Source organism: Pygocentrus nattereri, chromosome 29 (genome assembly GCF_015220715.1).
Source record: "Pygocentrus nattereri isolate fPygNat1 chromosome 29, fPygNat1.pri, whole genome shotgun sequence".
NCBI classification, from domain to species: domain Eukaryota; kingdom Metazoa; phylum Chordata; class Actinopteri; order Characiformes; family Serrasalmidae; genus Pygocentrus; species Pygocentrus nattereri.
In genome coordinates this window covers 5,721,780-5,748,976 of record NC_051239.1, presented here as the reverse complement: position 1 = coordinate 5,748,976, position 27,197 = coordinate 5,721,780, and the positions used below count along the sequence as shown (strand labels likewise).

Sequence of the window (27,197 nt, the reverse complement as noted above, 5' to 3'; positions counted from 1 at the left end):
AACTAAGTTGTAAATAAATCTGAAACTGAAACTTTGCTTGTGTGTAAAAAGTGATTTCAGAGCCACTCGGTTCTCCCTGATGGAAACTGTTTACCTTCAGTGTTTTGTGCTTCTGATCATTTTAATAGACGTCAGCGTCACTAATTAATGACGTTCTATTACGTCTAGAACGTTACTTGCCCGACTGCACTGTCCCAACTGTAAAGTTTGGTGGAGGAGGGATAATGCTTTAATGCTATGGCGTTGTATTTCAGGGGTTGGCCGAGAACCCTTAGCTCCACTGAAGAGATATCTTAATGCTTCATCAGACCAAGACATTTGGACAATTGTACGATTCCAACTTTGTGGGAACAGTTTGGGGAAGAACCTTTTCTGTTCCAGCATGACTGAGCCCCGATGCAAAAAGCAAGCTCCATAAAGGCATGTCTGGGTGTTACGCCCAACGACGTATTGTTTACATGTCTTTATTTTCTCTCCTCTCTCGCTCAAGCTTCTGCTCTCTTCAGCTTCTCGCTCTCCTGTCTGTCATAGACGTCAGGTGTTGCTGCTGATGGAGGTGTAATGGTGCGCGCTGATTGGCTGTACTGAGATCTCGGCAAGGGCTTATCAGTCTGGTGACCTCAAGGCTCCTCCACCTTCCCTTGATGTTGGTGCCAGGTCAAGAAGTTCCATCATGGAGTAGTTGGGCCTGCTCTCTGTATAGTTGCTAGTCTATTGTGTTGTGGTAAACTCTCCACTGTGGTGGTGTGTGAAGCCTTTTCTTAAAAGGTGTTGACTTCTAGACTGCTAGATCGCTAGAAGCCGCTGTTTGTGGCATTCAGACCAGTCAGGCCAGCGTATAATGACCACCTCTTTATTTCAATGGATACTTCGGTCAAAACACAGAACTCACAGCAGGTTACTGCCAAAGCTGAAGTGTGAGTAATTTGTCCACAGCTGCTTCAGTCCTTTAACTTCACATTATTACACGATTACGTTCATAAACACAAACCTCCTCTAACCACAATGAAGAACTTCACTCCACACTTACTGATCTCCTCAGAACCGAATCATTACAACAACATTAGCAGTTCTGCAGAACCTCACAGACAGAGTCAGGCAGACAGCTCGCGCTGCTCCCGGCCGGTCAGACGGTTTGTGCGCTTTGCGTAACAGGAGAGGCCGCGCATCTCACAGAGACTGTGAATAAACCAATCATCATTTTCACGACCAGAAAAGATCACGAGAGTCTAGAGCCCGGGCGGGCTGATGTTCCCTCCCAGAGCAGGGTTCTGCAGGAGGGTGAGGCGACCGGGTCTCACCGATGGTCAAACTCGACCGTAGGGACAGGCCAGCGTATAATGACCACCTCTTATTTTCAATGGATACTTCGGTCAAAACATAAAACTCACAGCAGGTTACTGCCAAATCTGAAGTGTGAATAATTTGGCCTTTTTATTTCACTGTTTATAACCATTAAGAGTTCTTTTTCACACCAAAAAGAACCATCTAGTAAATCAGTGGTCACCAAACCTCTTCCTGGAGATCTACCTGCCTGCAGGCTTCACTTTCAACCTAAATCTTAGAGACCCCCTTCAGCTACTCAGGGCCTGCGTTCAAAACCACATACAACCATTCTATACATATGAACAGGCTTCCAATGCTGGTGCACTGTTTCTGACATACTATTTAGCAGTGGTGGACAGTAACTGAGTAAATGTAATTAGTTTCTGTACTTTAGTATTTTTTCATGTATCTGTACTGAAGTTTCTCCGTTCTGGGCGACTTTTTCCTTTCACTCCACTACATTTCAGAGTCTAATATCCGACTTTTTCCTCCTACATTTTGAGAAATCTGTCGTTCCTTCTGGTTTCTGTGTGTATAAAAACGTAACATGTCAAAACGAAAGAAGCGCAAAGCCAGAGCACCAATCAGGGCCCAGCGGTCACTTTGTTTAGAGCTGGTTTTGACCTGTTGGTCATACCGACCCAGTGCAGCACACGGTTCAACGTCAGCGCAGCAGCGTAAAACTTTGGGAGAGTCTGTTCAACATAAATGATGAACTAACCTAACTTTGTGTAAATAGAGCTCAATATAGAAATATGTCCACATATGCAGTCGAGACTGACGCGGCTTTTTTCTGAATTTCTACAAACACCGTTTCATTTTATAGTAAATGAGTTTGGGCTGGTTTATGTTTATGAACAGACGCCTACAGATCAACATAGTAAAGGAGCTCATCTGTGATCCTGAGTTTAAAGCCAGTTTTTGTTCAACTTAAACTTGGAACTAAGTTGTAAATAAATCTGAAACTGAAACTTTGCTTGTGTGTAAAAAGTGATTTCAGAGCCACTCGGTTCTCCCTGATGGAACCTGTTTACCTTCAGTGTTTTGTGCTTCTGATCATTTTAATAGACGTCAGCGTCACTAATTAATGACGTTCTATTACGTCTAGAACGTTACTTGCCCGACTGCACTGTCCCAACTGTAAAGTTTGGTGGAGGAGGGATAATGCTTTAATGCTATGGCGTTGTATTTCAGGGGTTGGCCGAGAACCCTTAGCTCCACTGAAGAGATATCTTAATGCTTCATCAGACCAAGACATTTGGACAATTGTACGATTCCAACTTTGTGGGAACAGTTTGGGGAAGAACCTTTTCTGTTCCAGCATGACTGAGCCCCGATGCAAAAAGCAAGCTCCATAAAGGCACGGCTGGGTGTTACGCCCAACGACGTATTGTTTACATCTCTTTTTTTTCTCTCCTCTCTCGCTCAAGCTTCTGCTGTCTTCAGCTTCTCGCTCTCCTGTCTGTCATAGACGTCAGGTGTTGCTGCTGATGGAGGTGTAATGGTGCGCGCTGATTGGCTGTACTGAGATCTCGGCAAGGGCTTATCAGTCTGGTGACCTCAAGGCTCCTCCACCTTCCCTTGATGTTGGTGCCAGGTCAAGAAGTTCCATCATGGAGTAGTTGGGCCTGCTCTCTGTATAGTTGCTAGTCTATTGTGTTGTGTTAAACTCTCCACTGTGGTGGTGTGTGAAGCCTTTTCTTAAAAGGCGTTGACTTCTAGATTGCTAGATCGCTAGAAGCCGCTGTTTGTGGCAGTCAGGCCAGCGTATAATGACCACCTCTTTATTTCAATGGATACTTCGGTCAAAACACAGAACTCACAGCAGGTTACTGCCAAAGCTGAAGTGTGAGTAATTTGTCCACAGCTGCTTCAGTCCTTTAACTTCACATTATTACACGATTACGTTCATAAACACAAACCTCCTCTAACCCCAGTGAAGAACTTCACTCCACACTTACTGATCTCCTCAGAACCGAATCATTACAACAACATTAGCAGTTCTGCAGAACCTCACAGACAGAGTCAGGCAGACAGCTCGCGCTGCTCCCGGCCGGTCAGACGGTTTGTGCGCTTTGCGTAACAGGAGAGGCTGCGCATCTCACAGAGACTGTGAATAAACCAATCATCATTTTCACGACCAGAAAAGATCACGAGAGTCCAGAGGCCGGGCGGCTGATGTTCCCTCCCAGAGCAGGCTTCTGCAGGAGGGTGAGGCGACTGGTTCTCACCGATGGTCAAACACGACCGTAGGGACAGGCCAGCGTATAATGACCACCTCTTATTTTCAATGGATACTTCGGTCAAAACATAAAACTCACAGCAAGTTACTGCCAAATCTGAAGTGTGAATAATTTGGCCTTTTTATTTCACTGTTTATAACCATTAAGAGTTCTTTTTCACACCAAAAAGAACCATCTAGTAAATCAGTGGTCACCAAACCTCTTCCTGGAGATCTACCTGCCTGCAGGCTTCACTTTCAACCTAAATCTTAGAGACCCCCTTCAGCTACTCAGGGCCTGCGTTCAAAACCACATACAACCATTCTATACATATGAACAGGCTTCTAATGCTGGTGCACTGTTTCTGACATACTATTTAGCAGTGGTGGACAGTAACTGAGTAAATGTAATTAGTTTCTGTACTTTAGTATTTTTTCATGTATCTGTACTGAAGTTTCTCCGTTACTGGGCGACTTTTTCCTTTCACTCCACTACATTTCAGAGTCTAATATCCGACTTTTTCCTCCTACATTCTGAGAAATCTGTCGTTCCTTTTGGTTTCTGTGTGTATAATAACGTAACATGTCAAAACGAAAGAAGCGCAAAGCCAGAGCACCAATCAGGGCCCAGCGGTCACTTTGTTTAGAGCTGGTTTTGACCTGTTGGTCATACCGACCCAGTGCAGCACGCGGTTCAACGTCAGCGCAGCAGCGTAAAACTTTGGGAGAGTCTGTTCAACATAAATGATGAACTAACCTAACTTTGTGTAAATAGAGCTCAATATAGAAATATGTCCACATATGCAGTCGAGACTGACGCGGCTTTTTTCTGAATTTCTACAAACACCATTTCATTTTATAGTAAATGAGTTTGGGCTGGTTTATGTTTATGAACAGACGCCTACAGATCAACATAGTAAAGGAGCTCATCTGTGATCCTGAGTTTAAAGCCAGTTTTTATTCAACTTAAACTTGGAACTAAGTTGTAAATAAATCTGAAACTGAAACTTTGCTTGTGTGTAAAAAGTGATTTCAGAGCCACTCGGTTCTCCCTGATGGAAACTGTTTACCTTCAGTGTTTTGTGCTTCTGATCATTTTAATAGACGTCAGCGTCACTAATTAATGACGTTCTATTACGTCTAGAACGTTACTTGCCTGACTGCACTGTCCCAACTGTAAAGTTTGGTGGAGGAGGGATAATGCTTTAATGCTATGGCGTTGTATTTCAGGGGTTGGCCGAGAACCCTTAGCTCCACTGAAGAGATATCTTAATGCTTCATCAGACCAAGACATTTGGACAATTGTACGATTCCAACTTTGTGGGAACAGTTTGGGGAAGAACCTTTTCTGTTCCAGCATGACTGAGCCCCGATGCAAAAAGCAAGCTCCATAAAGGCATGTCTGGGTGTTACGCCCAACGGCGTATTGTTTACATCTCTTTTTTTTCTCTCCTCTCTTGCTCAAGCTTCTGCTCTCTTCAGCTTCTCGCTCTCCTGTCTGTCATAGACGTCAGGTGTTGCTGCTGATGGAGGTGTAATGGTGCGCGCTGATTGGCTGTACTGAGATCTCGGCAAGTGCTTATCAGTCTGGTGACCTCAAGGCTCCTCCACCTTCCCTTGATGTTGGTGCCAGGTCAAGAAGTTCCATCATGGAGTAGTTGGGCCTGCTCTCTGTATAGTTGCTAGTCTATTGTGTTGTGTTAAACTCTCCACTGTGGTGGTGTGTGAAGCCTTTTCTCAAAAGACGTTGACTTCCAGATTGGAAGCCCTACGGGGGTGTAGCCTTGTTTTCTTTGGGCTTTGTCTTAGTTTTTGTGGAGGAAGTTAGGTAATGCTTTTGTATACTTGTTTAGGCAAGTTATTTGATTTGGGGACGTATCATTTTCCTCGTTCTTTTGGCTGAGATCCCTCCTGAAGCTTAAGCGAACTATGTTGCGGCCTACCCTAGATGGGTTGTAACACAGGTTGGTTTTGCTGTGGAAGAACTTGACTGGCCCTCTCCGAGCCCTGACCTCAACCCCACCAAACACCTTCGGGATGAACTAGAACTGAGATTGAGGGCCAGACCCTCTCGTCCAACATCAGTGTCTGACCTCACAAACGCTCTTCTGGATGAATGGGCACAAATTCCCACAGACTCTCTCCAAAATCTGTAGAAAGCGTCCCAGAAGAGTGGAAGCTGTTACAGCTGCAAAGGAGGACCAACTCCACATTAAAGCCTATGGATTTAAAATGATTTGGATTTAAGTAAAGTAGTATGTACTTTGGGAGTTGGCAGCACCTGTATTGGTATCAGTCAATACTCGAGGGGTCATTATTGGTATGGAGGGGGGGGTTGTAACGTGCCATCTCTACTTATCAGTGCTTGCACTGGAAATTTTGAATGGAATATCCGTAATACTTTGTTGACGGGCATTTCCTCTTCCTTTATCGATCTGATCTGATTTATTAACCCCTTAACCTTAAGTGCCTGTATGTGCATTAACATGTCAAGTCACACTTCATGTCCATGGTAGAGTAAACTATAGTAGTTACTGAATACATCTTGCAATTACTAACCAAAGAGGAAGTGTGCAGTTTAAGGAGTTAAACAGAAAAAGACCCCGTTCTGCTGCTTAGAGCTGGACGCGTTTATGGTTTTGGCTGCTCTACACACTGATGAAGAGCTCCAGACTTGTGTTAGTGAGGTATTCATAGCTCTTCCCCTATGACAACCATACAGATTGAACTAGAAACTGACTTCCGGCCGGTCAGACAGTTTGTGCGCTTTGCGTAACAGGAGAGGCCGCGCATCTCACAGAGACTGTGAATAAACCAATCATCATTTTCACGACCAGAAAAGATCACGAGAGTCCAGAGGCCAGGCGGGCTGATGTTCCCTCCCAGAGCAGGCTTCTGCAGGAGGGTGAGGCGACTGGGTCTCACCGATGGTCAAACACGACCGTAGGGACAGGCCAGCGTATAATGACCACCTCTTATTTTCAATGGATACTTCGGTCAAAACATAAAACTCACAGCAGGTTACTGCCAAATCTGAAGTGTGAATAATTTGGCCTTTTTATTTCACTGTTTATAACCATTAAGAGTTCTTTTTCACACCAAAAAGAACCATCTAGTAAATCAGTGGTCACCAAACCTCTTCCTGGAGATCTACCTGCCTGCAGGCTTCACTTTCAACCTAAATCTTAGAGACCCCCTTCAGCTACTCAGGGCCTGCGTTCAAAACCACATACAACCATTCTATACATATGAACAGGCTTCTAATGCTGGTGCACTGTTTCTGACATACTATTTAGCAGTGGTGGACAGTAACTGAGTAACTGAGTAAATGTAATTAGTTTCTGTACTTTAGTATTTTTTGGTGTATCTGTACTGAAGTTTCTCCGTTCTGGGCGACTTTTTCCTTTCACTCCACTACATTTCAGAGTCTAATATCCGACTTTTTCCTCCTACATTTTGAGAAATCTGCCGTTCCTTTTGGTTTCTGTGTGTATAAAAACGTAACATGTCAAAATGAAAGAAGCGCAAAGCCAGAGCACCAATCAGGGCCCAGCGGTCACTTTGTTTAGAGCTGGTTTTGACCTGTTGGTCAGACCGACCCAGTGCAGCACGCGGTTCAACGTCAGCGCAGCAGCGTAAAACTTTGGGAGAGTCTGTTCAACATAAATGATGAACTAACCTAACTTTGTGTAAATAGAGCTCAATATAGAAATATGTCCACATATGCAGTCGAGACTGACGCGGCTTTTTTCTGAATTTCTACAAACACCATTTCATTTTATAGTAAATGAGTTTGGGCTGGTTTATGTTTATGAACAGACGCCTACAGATCAACATAGTAAAGGAGCTCATCTGTGATCCTGAGTTTAAAGCCAGTTTTTATTCAACTTAAACTTGGAACTAAGTTGTAAATAAATCTGAAACTGAAACTTTGCTTGTGTGTAAAAAGTGATTTCAGAGCCACTCGGTTCTCCCTGATGGAAACTGTTTACCTTCAGTGTTTTGTGCTTCTGATCATTTTAATAGACGTCAGCGTCACTAATTAATGACGTTCTATTACGTCTAGAACGTTACTTGCCTGACTGCACTGTCCCAACTGTAAAGTTTGGTGGAGGAGGGATAATGCTTTAATGCTATGGCGTTGTATTTCAGGGGTTGGCCGAGAACCCTTAGCTCCACTGAAGAGATATCTTAATGCTTCATCAGACCAAGACATTTGGACAATTGTACGATTCCAACTTTGTGGGAACAGTTTGGGGAAGAACCTTTTCTGTTCCAGCATGACTGAGCCCCGATGCAAAAAGCAAGCTCCATAAAGGCACGGCTGGGTGTTACGCCCAACGACGTATTGTTTACATGTCTTTTTTTTCTCTCCTCTCTTGCTCAAGCTTCTGCTGTCTTCAGCTTCTCGCTCTCCTGTCTGTCATAGACGTCAGGTGTTGCTGCTGATGGAGGTGTAATGGTGCGCGCTGATTGGCTGTGCTGAGATCTCGGCAAGTGCTTATAAGTCTGGTGACCTCAAGGCTCCTCCACCTTCCCTTGATGATGTTCCCAGGTCAAGAAGTTCCATCATGGAGTAGTTGGGCCTGCTCTCTGTATAGTTGCTAGTCTATTGTGTTGTGTTAAACTCTCCACTGTGGTGGTGTGTGAAGCCTTTTCTTAAAAGATGTTGACTTCTAGATTGGAAGCCCTAAGGGGGTGTAGCCTTGTTTTCTTTGGGCTTTGTCTTAGTTTTTGTGGAGGAAGTTAGGTAATGCTTTTGTATACTTGTTTAGGCAAGTTATTTGATTTGGGGACGTATCATTTTCCTCGTTCTTTTGGCTGAGATCCCTCCTGAAGCTTAAGTGAACTATGTTGTGGCCTACCCTAGATGGGTTGTAACACAGGGTGGTTTTGCTGTGGAAGAACTTGACTGGCCCTCTCCGAGCCCTGACCTCAACCCCACCAAACACCTTCGGGATGAACTAGAACTGAGATTGAGGGCCAGACCCTCTCGTCCAACATCAGTGTCTGACCTCACAAACGCTCTTCTGGATGAATGGGCACAAATTCCCACAGACTCTCTCCAAAATCTGTAGAAAGCGTCCCAGATGAGTGGAAGCTGTTACAGCTGCAAAGGAGGACCAACTCCACATTAAAGCCTATGGATTTAAAATGATTTGGATTTAAGTAAAGTAGTATGTACTTTGGGAGTTGGCAGCACCTGTATTGGTATCAGTCAATACTCGAGGGGTCATTATTGGTATGGAGGGGGGGGTTGTAACGTGCCATCTCTACTTATCAGTGCTTGCACTGGAAATTTTGAATGGAATATCCGTAATACTTTATAATACAGCTATTCAGTTTATGTGGATCTACTGAAGGATCCAGTCACTATTCCCTGTGGACACGGTTTCTGAGTGTTAAGAATGAATTTGTGGGCGGAGCAGGGAAAGGCCAATTGCCCTCAAACACAGACAATCAGTATGTTTACTGTACTACTTATGACATGAAACTGAATCCATGGCTGTGGTTTTACAGAGAAGCTGAAAATGACTTGTTACAAAACAGCTGATATTGTCATTTTTGTCTGATCATATGAATGACAGACAAACATAGTGGTTGCAACTTCTCTTGTACTGCTGCCTTCCACCAGACCACTGTCCCCTCTCACTGGATCCGAGCACAGCACACAAAGAACTCTGCCTGTCCAGCGGAAACAAAAAAGCGTCGTGGAGTCGAAAGCTTTATTTCGATATTTCAGAGATACTTGATGAGTGCAGACAGGTGCTGTGTCTGGACGCTGTTACTGGGAGGTAGCCTGGACTGGCAGAGCTCATATCGCCCTCTCTTATAAAGATCTCAGCAGGGATGACTGTGAGTGCGGGTTTGGGTCCAATGATAAGTCCTGGAATTTGATCTGCTCTGACTCCAGTTTCTCCTTCAGGCACAATAACGAAGAGACTAAACTGCCTGCCGTCTCCAGTTCTTCCAGGATAGCAGTGTATGTGGATTACTGGGCAGGAATTCTGTCCTTCTACAGCATCTCTGACACAATGACGCCCTTCCTCAGAGTCAAGGCCATGTTCACTCAGCCAGTCTATCCCGGGTTTGGAGTTTGGTCAAGTACCAGTTCTGTTCAGATTTGTGAAATCAGCTGATTTGTCGCCGTGCGAGTGTTCAGATACCCTCTTCCCTGGAAATGAGCAGAGCAGTGAGAGAATTGGGCCTGGTTGAGCGTCAATGGCAGATGAACCTTCGGTTTGTGAATTTCAGGGCTCGGTTTGACGGGGTGAAGAAGGGTCAGTATTGTGAGCACCTACAACTTTTCCGTCACCTTTGTGAATATTGGTTTTATCCTATCCATACGTTGGATTTACACATGGGAGCTCTTCATATAAAACAAGTTATCAGGGCAGGTGATGCACTTATCTACAAAAGAGGTGGTTATGTAGAATCATGCTTCCCATGGGTTATCCTGTAGAGTGCTTGGTACAGGATGCCTCCACCATAAGCGTTGCCAGGTTCACGCCCAACAGTAGGCCCTTTTCAAAAGAAACGTAAAGACTGGGTAAAACAAATTGCCCTCCAGACAGTTACTAACCTCAGAAATAGAGGCGTATGAATCACTTCAGTCACCACAGAAAGGTGCGTCACTTCATTTTTGTCATAGTTGCCAAGATTGAAATGAAAATCAAAAACAGGATTGCTAAACAGCAGAGGGCGCCCACGAGCGAGTCTTTACTGAACAGGAGTAAATGAAGCTGAACGGCTAAAATCGAAATGCTAAAATAGTTTCTAATCACTCGCCCTGAACTTTGAAAGTAAGATTTATTTCACTAGTAAACGGCACACACAGATCCCACATATGTGATCCGGGTAATGAACATCTTCAGTGGCGTCTGAGCATTAGAGCCAGGTGAGTTGGATCTGATGTCTTCAGGGTGATTGATATAAATTATGAGAAAGTAGTGTATATATAAGGTAGAGCAGAATCAGGTTTCTTTTTCATTGGGAAAGCTCAAAAGCTGTAGCCCCTATGGCCTAATGGATAAGGCGTCAGCCTTCGGAGCTGAAGATTGTGGACTCCAGTCCCATCTGGCCCAGCCTATGCATGTAAAGACAAAAAAAAGGCTTCATGGTTGTTGGATCTTACCTGCTGAACTGTATTCAAGGTTCTTAAGGAGGGGAGCCCAACCTTGTCCCCAAAAGACTGGCTTGTGGGCTGAGAGGAACCAGCAAACTGCGCTGGACGCCGGCCCTCAAGACAAGAGCTGTGCACCCCTGATCTGCGTTGTGTTCTCATCCACACTGTGATTCATATCCTCTCTTGCTTATTGTGTGCTGGGCCCACAATGGACCTCCCATTGTCAATGAAATCAACAGCAAATTGATGTGCAGTTTATTTTCATGATCAATTTTAAAGCATTTTCTTTAATGCACCAGTGGCATCAGGCAAGATTCCCACTCTTGAGACCTGGGTTCAAATCCCAGTTCTGCCTGCCTGCAGCTGTGGTTATAAGCTTGGTTTATGCAGGCCAGGCAGCGCACATGAACTCGATATTAAACATGAGGAATCAGGTTTTGCTCTCGCTTGTTTGGGATGAAAACCTGCAGCCACTGTACAAAGATCAAGATCAGTAGCACTCAAACAGTTCAGGTGTGATATTCTGACAGAGCCAGGTCACCCTCTGCTGGAACCCTAGTGAAATTACACCCATACTGAACTCATAACTCCCAGAAAAGCTTATTTGATCAAGCACAGATGAACCCATCGGTATCTTCTAAAACAAGTCTGGGCTTTAGGCCAGAAAGTGGTTATAAAAGAAGCATCAAGTATGTAATACCTGGTTACATGTACTCCGTTACCATATATGTGTGCTCCTGTTTTGGGTTTAATGCCTGTTGGTAAGTCTCTGGGACCTCATCCAACCAGGAACCTCATCCAACCAGCAGCTAAGAAGGTTTCTCTTGCTCTTCACCTGACCCATCCAGATTTCTTTATAAAAAGGAGCCATCCTGGCTTTGTCCTACATTAAACGGCCCAAAACCAAATGTAAACCTAAACATTACGTGAATATGGACCAGAGTACTCATTACCTTGCATTTATTTCTTTTATAGCTTAAGCAGCTGTTCCCACATTTTTCCTCATGTGATTTCTAGGGTTTCTTTGCCCAAGTACAACGTGCAGCAACACTATCCTTCAAAAGCAGCGAGCATGAAGACAAACCCAGATTGTGCATAATAATCCTTTATTTCATTCCAAGTCAATGTGCATGATTTAACACAGGTTCCCTCTAAGCAGATCCAAAAAGAAAAAAGAAAAAGAAGAAAAAACCCTCTAAACAAAAAAAAACAATTCATATAAACATCTTTAACCTCGTTACATGCCACCTCTGCACTCCGTACATAGAAAATGAAGGTTGCACCTCCTGAAGCTTCATACTCCTGCCTTTAGCAACACTGTGGTAGGGTACTGGGTCTAAACCAAGCCAGGCTGGACTGAGTACTCAGGCTTTCCATCAGTCACAACAAACCTGGCTTTGAGAATTGGGCGAATTTTTGTAATGACCGAAAATGAAACGCATGTCAAAATGCCAGATCATATGCACGTTTCCTGCGATATAAAAACTGCAAACAGTGTTTTAGCGCTGATTAGAGCCGATGAGTATGAAGAGTATATAATGTGCCGTATAAGACCAGTGGATCATATCCTGCGGGGAGGGAGAAGGGAAGAGGACACGGGAGCGGGGAAACGAGAAAAGCAGCCTACAGTCTTGGCGCCACACTAACAATGCAAATTAAAGGCGGCTATGATTACGTTCATGTCTTACTGGGTTTATCTTAAGTTGTTTCAAAGTGTGGGCACAGATGTTTGGAAGAGGTTTACAATGATACTGTAAGGAGGGCATCATTATGTATGCAGCTGGCTGACTGCTTTCTTGCGGACGCCTCAAACTACATCACTGCACCCCACGACCCACAACACCAATACAAGACACGGCAGACTAGTCTTCTGCAGCTGCACTGTAACAGCCGTACTATCTCCGTTTCTGAATCTACTTGACCACCTTGGGGCAGTGCTAATAAATTAATGGCTGCAACTAAAGAAGCGACAAGTCGACGTTAAATGTGTGGGTAGCAGTGCGGTGCATTAAGATACTTAAAAATAAATCGAGTGATTGTTCAAACTTCCCCACAGTTGCAACTAAACTATATTAGTAATACTGGGTCTATAACGCTCCACACTGCAGTTCACTCACTCAAAACTTTTGGCTAGTCACTGAACCTCCATTCAGGGCCTACTCATGGCTAAACTAACAGTAGACAAAGGACAAAGAGGAGGAGGGGGGAAATAGTCAAAGAATGATTGAGGAGCGATAAAAGGAAACCAGGGGGAAAAGGGGACGGCAGTGAGGCGTGATCCTGTTTTACTTTGTGTGAACCATAGAGTAGCTGAACAGAAGCTTCTGCTTTTTCTTCTTTTTCTTTCCTCCTTTCTCCTCTGAAACAAACAGAATAGGAAGAAAAGCGTCAAATCAATGAGACTGTTGTAAAGCAACCGAGTTCCCTTTCAGACAAAGCTCAATAATCGCAAAGCTCAATAATGATTGAAATACAAGGCAGATAAACTCAGTGAGCAAGAATTAAGGTCCTTATTTCTACCTACTCATTCTGCATAACAGCCTAAGATGTAAACAGATGTTCAAAAGTAGCCTGATGTGACATACGACATTCATGTGAAATTTGGCCATTTAAATGTATATTAAAAGTGAAATCTTCATGACAAATGAAATGTTCGGTCTCCAAAATCTACCTCAATGTTTTTTTTCCTCCTTTGGATTTTTACTCAACTTTCTCCCCAATTTAGTCGTTTCCAATTCCACCCTCTACTCAGGACTCCACCAGTCATAAGATACCATCAATGCTAGGAGGGTGAAGGCTAACCCAGGCTTCCTCCGAGACCTGTGAAACCAGCCACCGTTTCTTTTTGAACTGCTGCTCATGCAACGTCACCGGACAGCCGAACGCGCTCTGAGGAAAGCGTCAACCTCCAGATCTGTTACATCGGCTCACAAACGCCTGCGCTGACTAGCATCACGCTGAGTGATGGGAAGAGGGGGCGGCATCTTACCCAGCCAGAGACAGCGAGGCCAATTGTGCCCTCATGGACTCCCGGCTACAGATGGCTGTAGCATCACCAGGGATCAAACTTACGATCTTCTGATGGGGCCAACACTTCAACGGTTGCGCCACTCGGGAGCCCTACCCTCAACATTTTTACATTACAGATACAAATACACCGCCTGATGCCTGAGACACTTAACAGCCTAAAGCATGGCGAAAGAACAAGAAGGCATAGACGTACATGCAGAACACTAAGCAAGACTGCCGCTGAAAAACCATGATAAACATTAAATATAAAAATCCAATGTGTGTAGGTTCACGAGTAGTTTTGTATAGTAAAGTGTCTGTGCACTAGACATCGTGACGCCTGGTTCCCATCACCATCACTGCGAAACAGTGGGTGAGCACTGACCTGAACATCACATATAAACTACCCAACAAAAAACGAGAGCCTGACCAAACATGTCCAAAGGTAAAGCAAACGGGCTCACCAGAAGTGGTTACTGCTTTGGCTGGGGCAGGAGGCCCGTGGTCCAGCTGCAGCAGTGCCGCCTCGAACGCCTGACTGAAGGAGTTCTGGAAGTTGGGCACTGGCACCCGGTCAGAGCCATCGCTTTCCCCATCACTGTCAGCCACCGGAGGAGCAAGGAACATATCTACACAGAGCAAACAGGAAACTAAGAGACTGAACCTTTCACAGGGAAATACACAGAGGCTTATTAATGTCAATACTAGCCATCAGCATTACACAAATTCCAGAACATCATTCACCTTTCTTCGGGGCAGGTTTGGGCCCAACATCCACACGAGCCTTTCCATCTCTCAGCATCTGGAGAAGAGTTGAATGGACAGATGTGAACTGACCAACTCGATGCCCAAAGGGTAGTTAATTACCAAGCATGTAAACAATCAACATAACAGGAATAAACGAATACAAGGGTCAAAACAAAAATAAAAAGATAAAACATGTAAGACCCATAAACAGCTTGAAATATCAGACTCGCATTTGAGGTTTAGGGATGTTAAACACACCTGGGCAAAGGACATGCAGTGAGAATCCTCCTCCACACTGCCCACGTTGAGGCCAGGGCTCTGTCCATTCAGACTGGGGAACATCACTCCATCTGTAACAAATAAGGCATTTAAAGCATTTAAAAAGTGAAAACTCTCTAGCTTTTCCTCTAGATTACAGAAGGGCAAATCAGTGTGATACCTGAAGCAGGGCTGCTGCTGAGAGGAGACAGGGGTCCCGGCAGGAACTCCGGTGGCTGAGCTGATGGGCTGTACTTGGGAGGAGGGCCAAATGCTGGGAACTGCTGCAGATTCTCCAGCCCAATGTGCACCTCTGGGTCTAACGTTAGGTCAAACGTTATGAACACTGCAGTGAAGGTAGTTTTAAATTGTTAAAAATAACCAAAATGTTGAGGGTCTTTCAACTTTATTCCACCTTTTATTTTCAGCTTAAACCATTACATTTCTTCTTGTTTGGGGGGGGGGGGGTTGCACACGTTAAAACCTGCTTACATTTTCCTTGCTTCTGGTTCTCCTCCATCTCAATCTTCCTCTCTCTCCTCTTCTCATCCCTTGCTTTCTTCTGCCTCAGACACTTCCTCTTCTCCAGCTCATCTGGTAGAAAGCAGGAGAGAAAAAGAGAAGCAGATTTTAAAGCAGCAAGACAAGAATGGGCCATTTAACACTTACTACTTCAAGACTGTAATTTTATACTATAAATAAAAAGCCTCAAGGTAATTTAGTGCATGCGGGTGGTCTACATGGTCTGCCTCTGATAATGTGGGAAATCCAGTGGCTGAGGCTCGTGATTTTTTTAACACTACAGGTTGACTGACAGAATGATAACCAAGTAACTTGTACTGTGCACTCCCATGCAAACGAAATGGGGTAAGCCCTAAAAAGAAATGGGTCTGGTCAGAGTCCACATTAAAACCTTGAGAATATTTTGTCTCATATTAAACACACAGCAATGGTCATCAGCTGTCTGAAACTAGGAGTGCCAAGTAGAACAATATGGACTTCTCTTAGCAAGACACTGTCTGCAAGTTTAACCACAAAACTTCACAACGTAAAGAAAATCAAAGGAAAAGCTCTGAAATGTTTTTTTTATGACTTAAAATTTCAGAACAAAGCTCTCCTTAATACATCTCCATTCACAAGCCTGCTTAAAATGTCATTTGGCTTATCTTGAGATGCAACATCAGCTGCTTGTGTCCCAACATTCTCTGCAGTTTTACAAAAATGCTCTGTGCACATACCTGTGAAGCTGTCCAGCGTCTCTTTGGAGAGGATGGGTGGCTGCAGGTTAAGCTCACAGATGCTATACTCGCAGGTGAGAGGCAGATGAGACAGGTAACGGTGCCGACGACGCATTTCCTTCAAAACAATTGCAGTACACGCAATGTAACAGGTGTTCACAGCGGGCAGGAGTGTATGCAGTACTAGAGGCCACAGCTCAAACTCAGCATGCAGCATAAATGTGCATGTAGGAAGAAAACTATTAAATCACGAATTTTCAGTTACAGCAGAACTGTCCACATGGCATTTGGAGCTTAATGTAATGGCTTAATATTTACATATAAATGTAAAAAAGTAATTTTACATGACTACAGAGCAGAGAGACGGCATGAAAATACAAAACCATTAGTTAGCCTTTGACAACTGATGTATAAACATCAGTATTCCTGCATTTGGTCTGTTCACCGATTCACTGGAGTGATTTTTCAGAGTGAGCAGGAGAACCAAGCCTTGGACTAAACGCAGCTTGTTGACGTAAATGAACTATTGCCTCATACATTCAAAAATATTTATTGTAGTAAGATTAAAGGGGCATAAGATTTCTTTAAACGCCGATCTCTCTCTGCACGCAGACACCGTGCTGGTCAGTTCTACATGCATGTGTTGTCCCAAGTGAAATAATGACAAATGATCATAATCATGACAGAATCTGCTCATACCTCGGTGACCGTGTGCCCCTCAATCTCCACTATAGTAGCAGTGATGGACTGAGGACTGTTCTCCAAGCTGCCATATTCCCTCAGCAAACAACGCACATTTACCGGTTGAAGGAACATCTGTTGTCCATCTTCCGCTACGAACAGAAAGAGAAATATTACTTAAAACCCAGCCTGGACTTAAAATATTGAATGTAGCTACATTATTTGGCTATTACTGCTGCTGAGACATTTACAAGAACTGACATTTTCTATTTTATGCTTTTTCCATGATGTGGCAGAATTTATGATCAAGACAAACTGATCAATGCCTTTAATTTCACCTCAACACTAGTGTTTTACTACAGAGTAAACCGAAACCATGACGAGTTGAATTCTATGAGACATTTTACCCCAAGTAGAGGAAGATCTTGCTCAGACAGTAGAGCAATATACTCCTTTACAAGATTCAACTGTGTCCTATACGCACAAAAACCGACTGTGAGCTGCATGACGCTTCATTATCCAGTACATGAACAATGTTCTTAAAGAGGGCATTAAACAAAGAATCACAACCAATAGCCTTTGCTCCCAGAAAAAGGTAAATACTGTATTACTAGTGACCTATTCTCACTCTGTTTGGAATAAACGAGCCATTCTTTACACACTCACCTTGGTAGAAGTAGTAGTACGGCCCAGCCTGGGAGTTCTGAGGCAGCCCAGCCTCACTCTGAGTGGGAGGAGGGGTTTCCTCTTCAGGCCCTCCAGGCACCTGCAGCATCACCTCTGCCACCTCCTGCTCAGGCAGTTCGCCAGGCAGCATTTCAGGGGCCTTGTGAACCTCGTCGTCAAATGCTGATGCATACTGCAGAATGGGCTACAGAGGAGAATCTTTAGTTCATCTCATGTCCAAGTTTTCATTCTTTTGTTTCTCGTCATCTCATGTCTATACTCCTTTTTCAGAGACATGAGATGCAAAGTTGAAACAAAGGAATCGGCAGCTACACAAAGTGCGACATGAATTCAACGGCCACTTGCACAACCTGTTACTACTGGGGTTAACAGATTTCCTTTACTGAGATTCAACCTCATCAGCCAAGCTTTGCAAACTAGAAGGCTTGTGTCCTCGATTCCTTCAGACTCAAATTAATACGTCCTTCAAGACGACAAATTGGACCAATTTCTAGATCACAGGCTCAAGAACATAAGAACTGAAGAAGCATCGACTATGATGGAGAGGCACCCACAGAAGCTTGATTGTAGCTTAGACAAATGACAACAGTTAACTGAATGAGCTCAGTGTCATTTTAAGGGCTTGTGTGAGCCTCGTCACTATAGGCAGCGGCAACCTGAAAAGGCTAGAAAAGCACTGGTCCACAGTTCCCTGATCAGATTTAACAACCAGCTGGAATTCATATTTAGTTTACCTCATAATCTGTTCACCCACACTTTATGGATGCCAACACATTTATTCACCTGGCAGAATTTATTATGCAAGCTATTTTGGAAAATGCAACCAAGAGCACAGGTCCAAACAATGTGTGTAGTTCTCACTGGATGTGTTTACCTTGGAGCTGGCAAGGTTGTTGACTGCCACCTTAGTAGAGGCAGAGTCAGTCAGAGAAAGTTTCCTCATGTCTGCGCCTTTCACACTGCCTCCACCCCGCCTGCTCCGCTTCAGCAGTGCATTTTTTCGCTCCTGCATACAGAGGAGCAAAATGAACTGGAGCAGCATTCGAGTTACGATAACTGGGAACAAGATCAAAACACTAAGAAACAGTTAAAATAAATGTGACAAATATATTGGCTAAAAGTTTTAGCGGCATGCTGGCTTGCAATGTGATGCACAATGTGACCTAGCTTAGAAGCATCAGTATAATCCGTACGATATCCTGTATGGGGCACTGTGCATACCTGCAGCTGCAGCAGGGCGCTCTGTATGAAGCAGGCCTGTGGGTCCCCCTGCTCCTGCCTTAGCTGGGTCCGCAGGGCTGCTCTTTCTTCAGCCAGCAAACTCAGAACCTGCTCCCGAGATGCCAACAGCAGCTTCGAGTATGAACTCAGACGCACATCTGCAACACGGAGACAAAAGCACAAGAGCTAGAAAGCATACATCCAAAATTCCCTGGAGCAGAGTTATAGTACTCATTCTTAAAGAGAGTAAGAGCCAATTCTGTTTAATACAAGTTCTACAAACACAAAACAACGTGATTCAGAATCGGAGCCAAAATATGACAGTTAATCCCGAAAATGAGACAAATCAGATAAACACTTCCATCCATACTGACTACTGTAAAAGAAGTCGCATTACGGTTTCCTCACAGTACAAATGCAGTTTCACCATTTTCCATTCAACTACACAAGCACCAACAACACATCCACATCCAAGCATGAAAAAACATGTGCTGGAAAAAAAAAATAAATAAATAAAATGTACGAGGACCCAGCCTCTCACCTCCAAAGCGAATGGGTTCCTCCACTTTGACCCACTGGGATCTGGGCAGCGCCACCAGTACACCTTTCTCCCGACACATCAGCTGCATAGTGATGAGGTCACCAGGCACGTACTGACGCGTCTCCATAGCAACAACACTGAGAAAGGAGACAGGCCAGGATGCAAGTGAGCTGAACATGTAGGCTGCTGGTGCTGCATTTAAATGCTTTACAATATAAAATCTAATCTATTCAGCATTTGAAAGCGATAAAATCCGCTACCATCAGTTCAGGCAATTTTATTCAGCGTGGTATTCGGGGCTAAAAAGGGAAAACTCATTAACAAGATCCATTTACAGACCTCTTGAGGTCTACGCTGTGCACATCCTCATAGCAGATGGGGCACTTGGACCAGCTCTCATCACTGAGAGACAGGTAGTGCAGCATGCAAGGCCAGCAGTAAATGTGGCCACAGCGGGTGATTTGCGCCGCCACAGGAGGATACAGGCAGATTGGGCAAGACGGCACCTCGTGGCTGTAGATACGCTGCGAGTAGGGTTGGTGGGGTTGGAACAGAGAGAGAAAGAGACAGAACAGACATTAAATCATACAAAAAAATAAAACATTACATATTAAAGTCCCAGACTGGGCCATCACTGCCAAGACAAGTAACAGCATCTACTGTTTATTTTTGATGGATAATCAAGAGCTTTGAAAATAGAATGTGAACTTAAACAATAACAAAGAGCCTCAAGGATTTCTAAATACTAAAAAAAAAAAAAAAAAAAAAAAAAAAACCTTTAAATCAGACTTCTTTAAAAATTTACAAACACTGAGGTAAATATATATGTATGTATGTATGTATGTATGTATGTATGTATGTATGTATTATATATATATAAAAATAAATCTTATGGCTAAATGGAACAGCAGGATCATTTAATCATGCCAACATCAGTGCTTCACTGAAGACAAAATTGTAACCTTTTTAAACCAAAACCAGGTTAGGAATACTCACCACTTGCTGCACATAATCCCAACTGACCAGAGTGTCCGGGTCAGCGAAGTGAGCTTGGTAGTCCTGGTCATCAATCACCACAAACTGGCAGCTACAGAGAAAGCAAACAATACAGGAATGAGTGCTCCAACTTCCACCAACATTAAAACAAACATACCAAATAATTCTTGTGCATGAAAACTGGTTTCCCCGTTTTAAATAACTTTAGATAAAAATCTGGAAAGCAAACAGCCGTTACAACTGAGCTTAGTACACCTTTTCGCACTACTACCCATGTAGCTAGTACCCTCACAATCTGTTTACATCATGAGGCAGAACTACCCAGCCTGGACAAACGTCAGAGCCCTGCCAACCCTCCAAATCAAATGACGGGACTCAAAACTCTTGTAGATCCCCCATGTGGTACGTGGCAGAGACTCATTCAGCTTGATGTCTAACTGTTTTGCTGTAGCTTCCTAAGACATGAGGCTCATACTTACTTGGCCTGCAGGAACAGCTCCTTGTTGAAGGGCTTATGCTTATGGCCCCACTTGTTGCGGCGGCCCCAGCACGAGCGGCCATCGCCTGCAGAGGCAATATGGCCCCCACGTGGCTCAAAGGTAAAATTGAGCAGGTGGTTCAAACTGATCTTTTTGGGTCCAGAAAACTGAGCCGGGCTAAACTCGGCCCGGCGTGTCTCTGCTACCTGAAAGGGAAAAGGGGAAAAACTTCGTGAAACGTGAAAACTTGAACAACCACCGAACACAAAGCCTGAGTAACTCGCTGCTGTAAAACTTGAATTTTATTTGTGAGCAGGATTCAATAAAAGGCAAACCACTGCAACACGGCTGTGCTCAGTTGGTCACCATTACATGCCTGCTGACAGTGGCCCACTAAATCATGACTAGGCTTGCATTTCGGTCAATAAAAGCCTTTAAATTAACAGTTTGTTAAGTGTAGTGGTGTTACTTATTGAGTTTTAGTTTATATTTAGCATTTAAAACAGGCATTCAATACAAAACTGTTTCCTAACCCACTTTTTTCATACTTATTTGAACTCTCAACATGCTTTAGCTTGGCACGTCTTTTCATACATTTAAATTATTTTTGTAAATTTGCAAAAACACATCAACTACAAGACAAGTGGTTTCGTTTGCATGCTCACCTCCTCTCTTCTCCCACCGCCCATGAGCCCACCCTGTCGGCCACCTCCGCCGCCTCTCTGGGGGGGTCTCTTGTCGAAACTCTTGCCTTTCTGTGGGTGGGTGCGGCGGGGGCCAGGAAAACTCTCCGCCTTCGGGTAGGAGGGCTCTCGCTTGCGGTTGTAGCGCTTGGAGCCCCCATTATTCTTGTTATCTACATAAGGAGAGAGCAATAAAAAGCACTCCGCGTGATTACAGAACCAGAGAGAATGCAAAAATCAGTAGCATGACATTTCAATATCTGGAGTACCTCAGTTTTTACCGCTCAGAAACACAGCATGTTCCACAAACATCTTCCAACTACTGGCTCCTGAATACAGCAGGTAGTATTACTGAGCATGCCAATCATAGTTAAGCACAGCTTGCATTTTCACAGAATGGTAAGGCAGCGGCTCAGTATAAAGCCTGTGTGGCCTTAATCCCTTGCTTGGTGAGCCAAACTTAGTCTTAGTTCGATCCAACCTTCAACCTTTCTGATGGATCAGCAGTAAACTTCGATGTAGGCTGCAGCCCAACCTACTGCAGCGCAAGTTTAGTTCAGGATTGGAGATTATAAACACCTCGGGGGCCAATCAGGGCAAAGCTTCCAGTAGGGTTGGACGACCTTCAGGTACAATTTTATTAACCATCACCCCATTTACAAAAAAGGTTGAGACGCTGTGCAGAATGTACAGGATGAGTCAAAAGTCACAGGACACCGTTTTATTTCAGAAACGAAAGGGAAAATGACGGATCTGAATACCCCAGCAAGTAACGGGTGAGGGGGCCCATCTTTTAGGCTATGTCCAGAACTTGGCCACCATCTCGAAAGTTGCTACACTGGATCAAGAGCAAGTTTTTCCAATGGGAAGGTGGTCGTGCAGCAGATCAAAGACCAGAATAGTCTAAGAAATTAATGCCGCAATCAGATTTGCAATATCTCCTGTGGTTATCAACACAAAGCTGGAACAACCACTGGGGACGTTCCTTGTGATGCAGCTGTCTGACGTGTTCAATGTGCTGGTCCCTGCCAGCAAACGCTAGTTTCTGGCCTCGTCCCTTACGTAGAGATTTCTCCAGATTCTCTGAATATTTTGTATTCGTAGATGATGAAAAAAAGTCCTTCGCCATTTCATGTTGAGAAACGTTATTCTTGAACAGCTGCACTATTTGCTTGTGAAAAGTGAAGACTCAGCATCTCAGATGCTCTTTATACCCAGTCATGTTACTGATCTGTTGACAATTAACCAGCTTTTTTCCAGCATTACACAACTTTACCAGCCTTTCGTTGCCCTTGTCCCAACTTTTGTGGAATGTGTTGTTGGCATCATTTCCAATGAAATAGAGCTTAAATGACTTGCACATTGCATTTTGTTTTTAATTCACATTTTACACATCAACTTGTTTGGAAATGGGGTTATAGATGAAATTTGCATTATATTATCAGGACTAAAATGTCAGCAACTACTTGGATGCTATTTCGACTGACATTTGCATTGCATAAAAGACTGCTTTTCATATTTACGATGAATGTTTTGTACATGGGAAACATGAAATTATACCATCAATATGAAAACCATAAAGCAATTATCTCAGCAAAAGGCAACTCGCATGGTGGCAGAAGCAAAAATGTCGCCTTGGGCTGTTAGCTGTTCGACTTACTTCATATTTAGATATATTTCACGTTCCTCCACTGAATAATAAGCCACGCTTCATGCAACTGGACTGCTTTAAGCATCACTTTCGTGGGAACTTGCACAGAGATAAGTTATATTTTAAGCAGCAAAACCAGGCTTCAGAGAAAGTTGTTAACTGCAGTCATAATACAAGTTACCCGTGGCTGCACGTGTCTGGTTCTGATAACCCAAAGCCTAATCAAAAGCCCTGATATGGTTGAACATGCTTTGTGAGACTGACCCCTGACTTATCTGACCCAACTCTGCTTTATACAGTGTCTTCTGTTGTCTCCAGCCAATTCTACTGAGCATATAATCTGGCAGCTTTATTTATCTACATCATGCTTGCCTTTTTTGTAGATCTGGAAGTTACAGAGCATAAAAATGAAATTAGGCAATCGTGTTGAACTTTGAACACAGGAGTGCTAAAGTGGCTCCCATGATAAGCCGTGTTTACACCCTGTGCGCACTTATCAGTCAAGTGCTGTGGTGCCCTCGTACATAACGCCGCATTCGGGCCAAAAAAGACATCAAAACACGTGTCTTATTAGGCTTAGTGTTGACTAAGCCTTCATAAGACACGTCCTCCTGCAATTCTTGTAAGCTCGTTCCTAAACTAGGCTTCTCTGAAAGCCAGAGGGCATTCCAACTGTGAATCTCCTTCTTGAGTCACATGGCAATCCACTGAACAAGAATAGCTGCTGGCCAGCAGTCGCATATTTATAAGGAGCTCTCTTGTACCCAACACTTCAGTGGCCGGGCCGGAAATGTGAAAGCAACTTCATGAGGAGTCTGGGGTCCTAGTACTGAATATCCACTGGTCTACAAAAGTTCAGTTTCAGAAAGCAGTAAGGATGTGAACTGACCGTTTCAAGAAAATCAGAAAAATATAAAAGCTCAAAGCAATTAGAACTTAAAACGACATCTCGCTCTCTTCAGAGTAGCCCCCATTTACAGCTTTAATGGAAACCACAACCAAGGCATCATAGCTAGGTAAGATCACTGTTGGACACAAGCTTTTTTATTTATTTATTTTTTTAAAAACAAAATTTGTATTTGTGAGCCAGACCAATCTGTGTAGTCTAAAGAAACACTCAACACAAAATATCAACAATCAAACTGAACACTGGTGTCACCCCCTTACAAAACAGCCAAGTAACATAGGAAAGAGGGCATTGATTCGCATTCGCAGCCAAGAAATATGTATAGTTTTATTACAAGTTCATTGCAGAGAAACTGAGGGACCGTCTTATTACTATATTAATAATCTCGAGGTCATGAACAGGTAAGCACTCATCAGCTACACTGAACAAACCTGACTCATCAAGATTCTCAACAACGGGAGAATTTCACATCAAACCACTCTGAACGGCTGTTTACACGTTAATCACAACTTTTTAAAACGGAGAATAACAGATACAGTGAGAGACTGCATGCTTGCCAATTTATATCACGTTTAAAGCAGAATGACACTGATTTCCTTTCTAGAAAAATCTGTCAAGTTAAATCTTTCACAGTGGTGGCGAAAGGAGCCACACATCCGGTCATAGGTTACAAATACGCCGCCTGGTGCCAGAGATGTTGTCAACAGCTGTGAAGGTTTTGGCCCAAAATATTTTTATAATCTATTCAGGGAAAGGCTTAAGGCAAAATGAAACACCAAATAAAACTCGTCAGCTTTTCCACTATTTTATCAACAACACTGCACTCCTGTAGGTTAAGGCCTTGGATTTGGACAGTTCAGATAGTGGCTGAACCACATCACCGGATCTCCTCTCTGATCAATACACACATTACAATATATCACTATTACTGTAATGACACTTCACTACAATATTTACACAGCTCCGAGTTAGTGACGTTTATAATATGTGCTGACTAGTGCCTGCTGTCTTGTAAATACAGTGAATGTCATGGCATGTAAATATGTATATATATTTTTATTCCACTTGTAATTTAAATTCTGTACAGATTTATTTCTATGGGGTTCAATCCCCCACCCGGGCAGGCACCCTATACTATACCAATAAGAGTCCTTGGGCAAGACTCCTAACAAGACCTTCGCCTACCTGTATAAAATGATCAAAATTGTAAGTCGCTCTGGATAAAAGTGTCTACCAAATACCATCAATGTAAAGTGTAATTGTGTCTTGCTACTGAACCACTACAATTTCCCTCCAGGATCAAAGTCCTCTCTCTCTCTCTCGGACATCATGACCTCTGGTTGCTAAATTCAAAATAAGTTTCTCTACAATGAACCATTTCCATTTCATACCAAACCTGTCTGAATGACCGCTTACATCTTAATATTTGTACAATAAATTTTAATATTTTTATTATGGTACCCCACTGGTGACGCCCAGTATAAATAAAAAACAATGCGTAAAAATAAGGCCACGACTCTAAGGTGTGGGGAAGAGACGATTAACTCGTGGCCACGACTCAGTAAAGCGCGGGGAAGAGATCCTAATGCGTGACCACGACTTGGTAAGCCACAATCTCGTTCCCATGCCTTGCTAAGTCGTGGCCACGCATTAGGATCTCGTACCCACGCGCTACTAAGTCGTGGCCACGCATTATTATTATCATTATTATTAATTTATTTATTTACACAGGATGTCACCAGCGGGGCTCCGTGTTTTCTAAATAAAACTGCCAATGGCACTTTCCCACTCACAGAGCGACACACACTGAACGCCCTGCGAGGCGCTGAGCTTCAGGCCGTTAGCGTCAGCCAAGTTAGCAAAACAGCTAACCCGTAAAAGCAGTCAAAACAAACTCCAGCCTCGGTGGGTGACGTTCCTACAGAAACAGATGATGTTCCCACATAAACAGGTGGTAAAATATGATTGTTTCTGGTTTGGTTAAAGGTCTTTAAAACAAGCACCGACCGTGTAAACAGACCGAGTAAACAGACCGAGCTGGACGCTACTCAGGCTAGCTAAGCTAAGCTAACGGCATAGGCGACGTTTTCATAAACAAACAGTGGAAAAAAAACACTCAAACATCCCGTCCTCATTAAACCATGAAAATGCTCCTGGGGATCATTTAACACGGGTAACCGAGTTTCATGACAGCAGAGTAAAGCTGTGAAGTCGAGTACCAACTATCAAACCAGGTTAGCTTAGCGAGGCGAGCCAGGCTTTAGAGGCCTAGTGTTAGCTTAGCTTCAGAAGTTTTACTTTAAACTTTTCACAGCTTATCCCAACTGTTCTCCACATTCGCGGTCTATTCTACACTAGCTAGGTTATGATCCCTTAAAACAATTCTGCAGCTTCTTGTTCGAACTCCCCGTTCCACCTTAAACAGTGCAGCACTTGCATTCTGGCCTGAGGCGCAACAATAGGTTTACTGAGCCGTTTAAGGTGGAACGGGGAATTCGAACAGGACGCTGGTGAACAGCGAGCTAATCTCGAGGCCTACTAGGCCACCTCGCCTCGACTGAGGAAAACAAGTCACTGAACATCGTTTCAAAAGCGAAATAAAGCGCATAAACAGCCGCACTCACCTGTTTTAGCTTTAGAGTCTGTAGATGTCGGGCCTGTTGAACTGGACCGGGGTGCGTTCGGGTTTTTCTCCATATTTGAGCAGCTCTGGCTGGGTGAAGTGTTGAGGCCGAGCTCCGGTGAGAGAGCCCCCGAGCTCTTTAGCATTAAACGGACCAAAATAAGAAAATAGCGGGTCGGAGCTAGTGCGGGTCAGGCGACCAAGGCCCTGGTTCATTTCTGTCCAACGCGGGTTCTCCATCACGGCGACATGTTGACTACAAAACCGAGAAAGAAAAACAGAGACACAAGCTAGATGTCTCAGAAAAGGAGAGTGGGGGTAGGTTAGAAGAGCCTTGAGCTCAAAGAGCGGGGCCTTAAACCCCGAAAACGGTCCGTTTGCTCCCCCGCAGTGGGAACTGTAGCGCCCCACAAGGCGTTAACCGCTCTCCAATACTGGAAAACGGGTAAATTTAGGGTTTGGGTCCAAATTCTGGTCGCATTAACGGGATCGCTCGTGTGGCGACGGGTCGCCAAACAGGAACAGCAAACGCCCGCAAGGGGCTTATATAGATTCAGTGGTCACGTGCCTCTGTGCTTCAGTTGTGATTGGTCCATGCCTAAACACCCGGATGGGGCTTCACAAGCCAAAACACAAGCACATTTGTGCACTGAAACGCAGAGCAACTGTACGAGGATACGCCGTGTTTCCTAAGGGGAACTCCACCGATTTTTCGGAATTTCTCCATAATTCACTGGTTGAGGTGTAAACAAAGTCATTCAGAGTGGCTTGGTGCGAAATGGTACTTGTAGAGACTCACATTT

General features: G+C 43.9%; 1 protein-coding gene and 3 non-coding genes across 5 annotated transcripts; all 4 read right to left on the bottom strand.

Moving 5' to 3' along the window:
• Positions 1-1,124: 1,124 nt before the first annotated feature.
• LOC119262857 lies at positions 1,125-1,220 on the bottom strand. Its single transcript, XR_005129972.1, has one exon. It is a non-coding gene; the product is annotated as a small nucleolar RNA U13 (small nucleolar RNA).
• A 2,161-nt stretch (positions 1,221-3,381) lies between these two features.
• On the bottom strand, positions 3,382-3,477 carry LOC119262856. The gene has a single exon (XR_005129971.1). It is a non-coding gene; the product is annotated as a small nucleolar RNA U13 (small nucleolar RNA).
• Positions 3,478-6,295: 2,818 nt separating this feature from the next.
• LOC119262861 lies at positions 6,296-6,391 on the bottom strand. The gene has a single exon (XR_005129976.1). It is a non-coding gene; the product is annotated as a small nucleolar RNA U13 (small nucleolar RNA).
• A 5,369-nt stretch (positions 6,392-11,760) lies between these two features.
• rnf10 (ring finger protein 10) lies at positions 11,761-26,934 on the bottom strand. Of its 2 annotated transcripts, none has more exons than XM_017682721.2 (17): positions 26,396-26,934; positions 21,196-21,386; positions 20,531-20,736; positions 20,052-20,142; positions 19,395-19,579; positions 19,056-19,192; positions 18,515-18,672; positions 18,168-18,299; positions 17,273-17,477; positions 16,625-16,758; positions 15,926-16,043; positions 15,180-15,281; positions 14,869-15,033; positions 14,688-14,779; positions 14,427-14,484; positions 14,147-14,311; positions 11,761-13,032 (listed from the first exon to the last, which is right to left on the bottom strand). In XM_017682721.2, exons 1-17 carry the CDS (start codon positions 26,538-26,540, stop codon positions 12,959-12,961), a joined length of 2,358 nt encoding a protein of 785 aa, XP_017538210.1. In that variant the 5' UTR covers positions 26,541-26,934; the 3' UTR covers positions 11,761-12,958. The 2 variants fall into 2 exon arrangements, with proteins under 2 accessions (XP_017538210.1, XP_017538211.1); XM_017682722.2 differs by having other exon boundaries at positions 14,869-15,006; positions 26,396-26,933.
• Positions 26,935-27,197: the final 263 nt, after the last annotated feature.

Coding starts and splice junctions, on each gene's coding strand:
- rnf10 (XM_017682721.2), bottom strand. CDS start 26,540: ATGCTAAAGAGCTCGGGGGCTCTCTCACCGGAGCTCGGCCTCAACACT. Junction 14,485..14,687: donor ACTGCATGTCCTTTGCCCAG/GTGTGTTTAACA, acceptor ACTCTTCTCCAG/ATGCTGAGAGATGGAAAGGC. Junction 14,312..14,426: donor CAAACCTGCCCCGAAGAAAG/GTGAATGATGTT, acceptor TGCTCTGTGTAG/ATATGTTCCTTGCTCCTCCG.